The sequence below is a fragment of the Pararge aegeria genome, chromosome 2, assembly GCF_905163445.1.
Source record: "Pararge aegeria chromosome 2, ilParAegt1.1, whole genome shotgun sequence".
NCBI lineage: Eukaryota > Metazoa > Arthropoda > Insecta > Lepidoptera > Nymphalidae > Pararge > Pararge aegeria.
In genome coordinates this window covers 20,980,082-20,989,831 of record NC_053181.1, presented here as the reverse complement: position 1 = coordinate 20,989,831, position 9,750 = coordinate 20,980,082, and the positions used below count along the sequence as shown (strand labels likewise).

Genomic DNA, 9,750 nt, shown 5'->3' with positions numbered 1-9,750 from the left:
ATCTGCCACAATGTGAGTAACCTTTATCTCGCACGAACGTAGATACCTACACATTTGTGCTATTCAAAGTTCAACATGATCTTATTACGGAGTTTACGTGATACGAATAAAAAAGTTACGCTGTTAAATTTATTTCAGACAGTGGTTCAAACGAATAAACTTCATTTGAACAGTGTTTTACCTAATAAAGACGATTTTGTAAATATCAACCTTCAAGGCAACTCGTTGAAATATCCGAGCGTGTGGCTCAGGGACAACTGCCAATGTGAACAGTGTTTCCATCAGTCAGCCAAGAGCCGCATCCTGAACTTATGCAAATTCAACGTCAACGTAAGTATTAAAAGCGTTGTCCAAGACGAAACATCTGTTCAAGTAACCTGGGACGACGATCATGTGTCTCGATATGCATTGAACTGGTTGAAATTCCGAAGTTTCATGCCCGAAGACCAACTGAAATACACCAAAACTCTGTACCGACCTGTAAAAACACCCTGGCATGGCAAAGACTTCCACAAAGTATGCGCAAAGCACGATTACGAAAGGATATTGTATTCAGAAGCCGCACTTTATAAATGGTTACAAGATTTGTCCACGTACGGCGTCGCACTGATACAAAATACGCCAAATTGTGATACGGCTTTAGACGGAATTGTGGAGAAAATTGGCTTCACAAAAAGAACTCACTATGGCGTGAAGTTTATCGTAGAGAACGTTGCCAATACCAGCAACGTTGCCTATTTGTCCAGCAATTTGCAAATGCATGTTGATCTTCCATACTACGAATACTGTCCAGGTGTAAATATGTTGCACTGTTTAGTGCAAACCCTAAGTGAGGGTGGGGAGAATCTCTTATCGGATGGTCATCATACTGCCAGCTATATGAAAAACAATTACCCAGATCAGTACAAACTCCTAACAGATATAGAAGTGGAGTGGAGTGACGTGGGAGTTGAACATGGCAACGAATTCTTTAAACTATACAGATCTTCCGTTATATGCTTAGATAGACACGGTTATGTTAAAAGAATTAATTTTTCGGTACCTCAGAGAGGCAGTCACTTTCCCGGTCCGATTGAAACTGTTAAGCCGTGGTACGAAGCTCACAGTCTTTTTTACGAGCTAAACCAAAAGTTTGCTGCCCAGTTTAAGACTGAGGCAGGGGACATTCTTGTGTTTGATAACATCAGATTGCTGCACGGGAGGAGTGCATATGAGGATAAATCTGATAACGTAAGGAAACTAATTGGAGCGTATGTGGATTGGGATGAAATTTATTCACGACTTAGATGCTTGAAAGCAAAACTAAACCCTTTAGAAGGAATTTAAACACATTCACCGTTAGACCGTTAAGAAATACTGTCCTTTGAAACCGTGCCTCAGCGAGATATCTTCCTTTCGGAAGATGATGGATCATTACACTAAATAGATTATTACAGTATTCTGGTATGGTGCTGTAAACAAATATGTAGATTTTAAACCACGTCTAGGTATGTAAAATTTGTCAGATCCGACCATCGTATCATTTCATTGTATCGTATCAAGCTTCGTATCTCATGACGCCTTACAGATTACTCCTTATCATATAAAATTGACCAGTTCAGTAAGATTTCTTTTGATGATCGGACAAAAACGCACTCAATATGGAAGGGCCGGTCGAAAATCCTATCAGAGCAGCGGCCTTTCCAGATAGTGTAGGTAAAATAATCCGTCCACATACGAGATACGGATACAGTGATCGATTCGGCAGAAGATAGATATCTGTATCCAGCTTTATAATTTATCACTTAATTTCATATTAGTAAAATATATCCACCGCGAAATTCGTTATTTATTTCAAGTATGGACCTATTAAACAAAACTTGTACCGATTTAACATAAAAAATGAATTAGTATTAATGATTGAAATCATTGGATGTTTATGATCTGTGTAATAGTCTATAGTCGACAAGTTGAAAATGGTACAAAATAGAGATAACTACTGATCTTACAATTTTGTGCGATAGCTCATTGGATCCGGAATGACGCCTAGAAAAATATGCCATAGGGGTGTATTAGCACATAATAAATTGCAAAAGTTATAAACAATTAAGAATGCGATCGTTTTTTGCCAATATTTCCTAAACTATTAATATTTAAAAAAATTCAAAAGAAAGATTCTGAAAGAGGAGGATATTTCCAATAAAAAACTCTCGGAAATGTATCTCCATTATTTATAATTTCAATTTAACTTGAAATAACTTTTGTACCATTTTCAACTTGTCGACTAGACTATAAGTGTTATGACTAAAGTCAGTCCATAGTGGAGAGCAAACCTGTAAATAAAGAAATAATAAAGAAGATTTATTGTTTTTATAAAAAACGTAATTTATTTTTATCCACTAAAAATAAAATGTATCCGAGGCGTCATTTAACTAAGCTCGAATTGGCTCCAACTTAAAATTAGTTTTTCTTAATTGATAAACTTATATATTTCTCCTTTAATTTAATGACTTACGTTTATTTATAATCAATATTAAGAAGTTTTACTTATAATAACACTATTATCACAAACTTATCACTGACTATTGCCACTTATTTAATTTGAACTAATGCACTGGACCACATTTCTTACGATACTGATGGTAATGATAAAAATTTGTTTACAAATTCTGTTAACAAATTTTATCAGATGGCAATTGAAAGCTTGAAATTAAAACAAACCCAATGTTCCTCATCCTAAACACTACTGTTTTCGCTAGGCGCTCTAGCTGTAGTAAGTATAAACACAATTATATAATTTAAAAATAATTAGGTACATAGGGTCTTTTCGCCTTTTCGCGTCCGACGCCCAATTCGCTTCCAAACGACGGTACACTATTTTACAACAGTGAAAAATAACAATACCGACAAACCAATCTAGACAAGAGCGCTTCTATTGATGTTCGGACCTATGACAGGTACTCACACACAAACAAAAGATCTGTGCGTGCAACCCAAATTTAATGAAAAATAAACTAATCTTGCGTGTGCAACCAACAAGTGCTGACGCGCGAATCTGTTGTAAAAAAAATAGTGAGCAGCTGTACTTTTCAAGGTAAGTATTTAAGGTGTTTATGTGAAATTTAGAATACTTTGTTATCCCTAGACCTTAATTGTGAACCACACTATAGGAATAACTAAAAATATAAGCACAAACATGCTTATATTTTTCTACTGACAGTTTTATATAAGGTGGACGCGAACTGGTACATAAAATTTATAAAAAAACCACTTTGCGTCCGCTGGTATGTTTAATTAAATACGAAACGATATAAACTTCCTATCAATTTTAACAACATTAACATGCATAATATGATGGCCGATTTGCGTCCATATTATTAGAAATATAAAAAAAAGATAATGAATGTCAAAAATCAGACTTGAACGCACAGTTTTCCTACATAAGAAACCCTATAACATTTTGCGTCCATCTTTTTATCACACGAAAATAATCGAGTAAAATTTATATAATTTTATTTAAATATACTCTTTATAACCTAACCTAAAAATATACAATTATTATTCGAAAATTATTTTATGTATTTGCCAATATTTGAATTTTGTTCCATTTTTAGGGTTCCTTACCCAAAGGGTAAAAACAGGAACCCAGTACTAAGACTTCGCTGTTCGTCTGTCACCAGGCTGTAGCTCATTAATCGTGATAGTAAGACAGTTGAAATTTTCATGGATGATATATTTCTATTGCCGCTATAACAATAAATATTAAAAAATAAAATAAAACACGGAACGCGCGGGTCCGATTCGCACTTGGCCAATTTTAAAGGCTTTGTACCGAAATGGTAAAATAGAATCGTATAAAGCCATCGACATGATATTCGAAATAATAGTGAATCTATTAATGGAGTTAGTTGGAGGAGAAAAAAAAATATCCTGAAGTGCAATTTATGTTAACTTTTATGATATCAGCAATTAGGTATTAAATAAATGTTTTGATTAAAATCACAAGCTTCCCTTTTTATTTCCTATTTCCCTTCCTAATTATTTCTAAACAGGTGGACGCCAATTGGTCCACAGTCGGAAGCAATCTGGATTTTGTGGACGCAAAATGGGAAAATCGCCTGTTTCAGCTATTTGTACCTGTGTAGAATAAAACATCAGATGCGTTGTCCAAAACTGTGCATTAAACTTGACAAGACTATATAGGGACTACATTACAACCATATTTGATTAAAAACTACCGCACGGACATTTTTTTTTTCACGTTCAAACCTAACAATTCCACTAAGTGGACGCAAAAAAGCGAAATGACCCTATACTCTGATGTCAGAGTGGTTTTTGAAAATGTCTAAAAAAATTGTATGTATTCATATCTCATAATAAAGGCACAGTACATTAGGCAAGTGTGATTGCCAGACAGTGAGATGTAATTACAGCAGTGAGTATGACTTTACCAGTTAAACAATGTTTTATTTTTAGTGGAGACTAAATTAAAGAATTTATGATTTCCAAAGGTTAGGTCCGTTTTGGTGAAAATCCTTATTCACAGACTACAGCTGGTTACAACTGCTGCCACAGCCGACAGGGTTAGTCTTTAAATTATTGTACTTAAATACTTCTAAGTCAGCATGTTTTTTAGATTGTGACAAGTAACAAGTGAGCTAGCTGTCTTGAGACAGGACAAAAGCGTAGAATTAAAATAATGTCTAAAAACACAACATTATTGTTACATATTTTCAAGCAGCTTTTTATTTTAACCAAGAGATTACCTGACGTCTTACTAAAAAAATTATGTGTCTTCAATAATACTAGTCACATCCCAGCCCTAGCTGCAAAATTAAGTTCCGCATCCCTGTAATACAACCTGAAAGTAACCAATCACTCTTTTTCGTTTTTACTACACATCTTTGATAGTAGGATAAGTAGCCATGGCCAAAGCCTCCAACCAGACAAAAACTTTATTACTGTAACAAAAAAAAGTTTTTGTCAGGTTCACTGTAAGTAATAGCATCTCACTGGCACTAGGGCATTAACAATCATAAATTACAACACTATAGAATCATCACAATCGGTTAGAAATCTGTTAAACTTCAGTGTGCAAGTTCCAACATGTACGTAAGTTTTGTTTGCATGTATGTACTTGCAGAGCTTGGAGCTTGTATTATAAATAGGCCTAGTTAAAGCAAAAGGATTCAACCTGCATTGTGGTAGTTTTGTGAGCCTTACATATAAATGTGGCATAACATTGCAATAGTTAAGCAGTGTTTTTCACCCTATGGCTTTGAAAGATGTTTTCAGTTGAAGTGTGACACTTGAATAGCTGTGGCAATGTTATCCCACGTTTTCGTAAGGCTCAAGTGTATCTTAACTATATCAACACTGGTGGAATCCATTTTGTATAACTACACTTCCAAATGTGCCAAAACTTGTATCATGGTGCAATTTGTTTATTAGTTGCCTAACATTTAAATGCACAAAATAACCTGCTGATTAACATTTCCACTGCACAAGCTGATTACAACTCGCAAGAAATCTGAACAGTGGAAATAACCTTAGACCTCATAACACTTAATATAAATCTAAATTATCTAAAGTCTAAGAAACTAAGAACAAAATGTCCATGGTTTAGGAAGTTCTATGTAAGTGTCTATACTGTAATTCCTGATGGAGAACCTCCTTAAGGGCATAATATTATCCATTTCTTCAACCTCCTCCTCTGCTTCAATAAGAGGGAAGTCTTCTAGATGAGGCATGCTCGCTAATGCCACTTCAATTGATTCATTTGTGTATAAATAGATTCCAAAGCTACTGTCCGCTGGGAAACCGTTGAACTTCTGACTCACCGACGCTAAGAGTAAACAAAAAGCGCGCAAGTTCTGTTCACATCTCACTAAATACGCATCGGCTGTGTCGTCGTAAGCAGCCATGCGTTCAAAGTCGAAAACAAACTTAATCCCCGGCGTGAAGCTCGTATCCGTCACGGCAAATTCCACTCTATGCAGCTCATCTGTTTTCAGTGCCTCCGCGATGCTTTTCAAGCATCTGTCGATGTATAGATTTACATCAGGGTGCAGACACCGGTAGACCACAACGCTGTACTTTTTCCTCGTTTCAAAAATAACCCTCGGATATATGGAGGCGTAGTACAATATACTGTGGAAAGCTACAGCTAAGAATTCCACTGTGACGTCCACAAAACAAGCGTCCATCTCGATTTGAATAATACGAGCGTCTCTCAATTGTAAAGTCTGGTAGTTAAACCTATCCGAGGAAAATGATGAGGAGAATTTTTCAAATTACCTCCCATTTATTTAGAAAAACAACAAAACCACAACACGAATTTTGAAGTTGAAAAAGTGAAATGTCACAGGCTACAAACATCTGTCAAATGTCATGAGTCAGCTGTCGCCTGACACTTTAGTGACTGTAACTTTTGCCACCTTTATTTTGATAGGTACCTATCCGATCAATCTCCTTCGTGCCTTCTTCATCTACAAGACATTGGCGAAGTACCTTGTGCCCAGTTGGCACAGACAAAAGCCATAAACAAGAATTGAAATTGAATTGATAGGTACCTATGCGATAAATAGGTATGTCCTGATTTATTTTATTTAGGCCTAAAGGCATTTTAGGGTTCACGTAAAATGTTCATACTCCCTTTGCCCTCCAAACTCCAACAAAGTATTTAGTTATTAACTTTAATTTAGTGATAAACTACAGGAACTATAATATGAAAATGAAGCTTAATTTGCTTTACTCGGCGAAGAGAAAAATCTTTATGGTGTAATTTACAATTTCTTCAATCCTTATACTCCACACAAAACAAATCTTCGGAAATGACCTACCCTCTAAAGACGCACGTTTCGCTCCGAAACAACTACCTTTCAAATTATTCTCTCCTTTAAGGTCCTGAAGTCAAAACGACTAAGGACAAAGTATCTACTCAATGCGACCTCCAATTCATCCACCACCAAATAATATAAATGTCAAGTACAAGAACTACAATTATTTTTATTTATTTATATAATCTAGTTTGTAGTGTGTTCAAGACCTCCCAGGCGTTTTTGTCTCATGGAGGTCTCGGGTTCGGTTCCAAACTGTAAAATTTTTGAATTTAAAATTTTGAATTTATAATTTCTGAATTTTCTATGGTCTGGTTTGGTGGGAGGCTTCGGCCATAGCCGTGGTAACTACCACACCGAAAATTTTTACCGAAATTTTTACAAACTAAGTCTGTTGCGATGTCCTGTAGAAACCGATTAAAGAATGGGTTTTCCATAAACTGCCATAAATCTAACAGGTTAGCCTGTTACCATCTTAGAGGGCATTATAATTTACCACCAGGAGAGAAAGCGGTTGACTATTAACTGAGCTGAAATAGAAGCTTTTTTATAAAAAGTTTAATTTTCACTAAAACTAACATGTTAATATTAATGTAGTCAATCATTAAGAAACATATTTATTTATTTATTTATTTATTAACATAGGTATTGTAAGTTTTAGTAAGAAATTTACAATGGTAATACCACTTTACTTTGATCTGTATTTTATAAGTATATATGTATATTATTCATAAAAATATCAGTCATCTTAGTACCCATAACACAAGCTACGCTTACTTTGGGGCTGGACGGCGATGTATGTGTTGTCATAGTACATTTATTTATTTATCTCACGCTACGTGGGTTCGGCACAACATGACAGCTCTTATAATCAAAACCTTTTACATGCATTTTTTTTATCACATAATCAAACCTCTTCTTTCGTCTACCTCTTGTCCTTTGCCTTCCTTCCACATACACATTTTACATTCGTCTGGTAACATGACTTCCTTCACTCCATCTTTTCTGTCATTGGTGCTATTTTTACAGTTCCCCTTACATACTCATTTCTTATTTTCACATTCTTGTCACATCACACATCCATCTCAACATTAGCATTTTGGTCACGTCTACTTACTCTTTTTTCATCAGTACCTTTTGCTACTATCCACATTGCCACTAACCTACATTGAATTTGTCAGTAATGCCAGCTTCTGACCACACTATTGTACTCACTTCTGTATACATTTCTTTCAGAAACCTTACATACTTCCCAGGTATTACATAGCCCACCCCAAAACCTCTCGAGGAACTCTATCATATGTTTTTTCTAGGTAAATAAAGAACATATGCAGTTAGCATAAGTTGTCGTAATGTTAATATTGCATCAGATGTTCCTCGCCCTGGCGTAAAGCCTAACTGATTTTGTATGACCTCACCATCTTCTCTCGTTCTTTTTGCTATCATAGTAGTTAATTAATATAACTAAATACTAGAATAAAAAAAATTGTTACTGCATCAGCATATCTATATTTTCACCATAATCTAAACAATGTATCCTTAAATTATTGTAACTACATTTTGCAACTTATTTATCTGGCAATGAATCCAAACCCTGGAAAAATAAATGTTTTAATTAATTACAAAGTCAACATACTTCACAGCAAAAGTTTTTAATGCTAGAAAATGGAGAAGTGAGCTTCAATTATTTATTATTAAAATAAAAAAATTCATTTGCAAATAGGTAGTAATCTTTTGACAATGACCAAAGCATGGTGGCAGTGATTTACTAATTTTTTTTTAAATTGCTTTTGAGTTCAAATCTAAGTTGTCATGTAAACATCACATCAGCATTTGGCATTTGGCATTCTAACAATAAATACTTATATATTGCCAATCTAGCACAGATAAGGAGAGTTTCACAATAGCAGCTTACACTATAATCTTATGAGAATGCATATTATTTGCTACATTCTTTATCACTAATATTCCCCTTTTTCCTAAAATATTGATATCGATATAGATTATGTGACGGTACAACAATAGTACATTAAGTGAGTTTTGAACTCAAACAGCTTACCATACTTACATTAATTTTGTAAGGATTTCCAGTTAACCTTTGGTCACGCATGTAGTTTACGCGGTCCAATCGAGAATTGAGTGAGCGTCTGTGGTGCTAGAATATAAAAAAGCAAATTCATGTATTTAAAGTTTTCTTTTTGGAATAAAATTGAAATTTATTTTATTTTAATTAAAAATAATTAAAACTAGGGTCTGCATATCGGGCCCTATGGTGTGTCCAATCTAAGGATTGAACAAATACTTTAAAAAATATGTTGGTTTAATAGCATACTTCAAAAGTAACAATTTAAAAGGAACTAGTTGTTGCCTTCAAATTGTCTGCACCTGAATTTGCCAATATTTCAACACAATACTTGAGAACCTTGACTTCAGTCCTGTATGGACTCCAACAATGCAAAGATTTCCCGGTGACTTAGTTGTTATCACTTGCAATATTTTTTCATAATGTTGCAGATTAACATCAATATGTTGTTTTATCTTATTTAAAAAAAACCTTATTGTTTTTAAGAGAATCTCTTTGAAAACTTCAGCCATTAAGGGTTTTCTTTAAAGATTTTTATATACTTGGTTACAGAAATAGACACAACTTATTCATAGTAGTCACAATTTATTATATGAGTAGTATTTGGTTAGAGTTAGACAACAAAAATTTGGTGGGCATATACACTAACTGTTATAGCTTTAGAGAAACAAATATAACTCAAAATACAACTGATTCTTTTATTTTAAGTAGGCTATAGTAAAAAGATAGAATTATAAAACTGGCTACAAATTACAAGGAAGAGTAAGTTAAATAAATTCTATGTGATTTATTTGGTTTTTGGTAAACTAATTGTAATTATTTTTCTTTCAATAGAAAAGTAATAAACTG

General features: G+C 34.3%; 2 protein-coding genes across 2 annotated transcripts; one reads left to right on the top strand and one right to left on the bottom strand.

The window, feature by feature from the left end:
* Positions 1 to 33: 33 nt before the first annotated feature.
* LOC120635025 (gamma-butyrobetaine dioxygenase-like) lies at positions 34 to 2,101 on the top strand. The gene has a single exon (XM_039905934.1). It carries the CDS (start codon positions 76 to 78, stop codon positions 1,324 to 1,326), a length of 1,251 nt encoding a protein of 416 aa, XP_039761868.1. The 5' UTR covers positions 34 to 75; the 3' UTR covers positions 1,327 to 2,101.
* A 2,052-nt stretch (positions 2,102 to 4,153) lies between these two features.
* LOC120632653 (mitotic spindle assembly checkpoint protein MAD2B-like) lies at positions 4,154 to 6,362 on the bottom strand. The gene has a single exon (XM_039902604.1). It carries the CDS (start codon positions 6,183 to 6,185, stop codon positions 5,580 to 5,582), a length of 606 nt encoding a protein of 201 aa, XP_039758538.1. The 5' UTR covers positions 6,186 to 6,362; the 3' UTR covers positions 4,154 to 5,579.
* Positions 6,363 to 9,750: the final 3,388 nt, after the last annotated feature.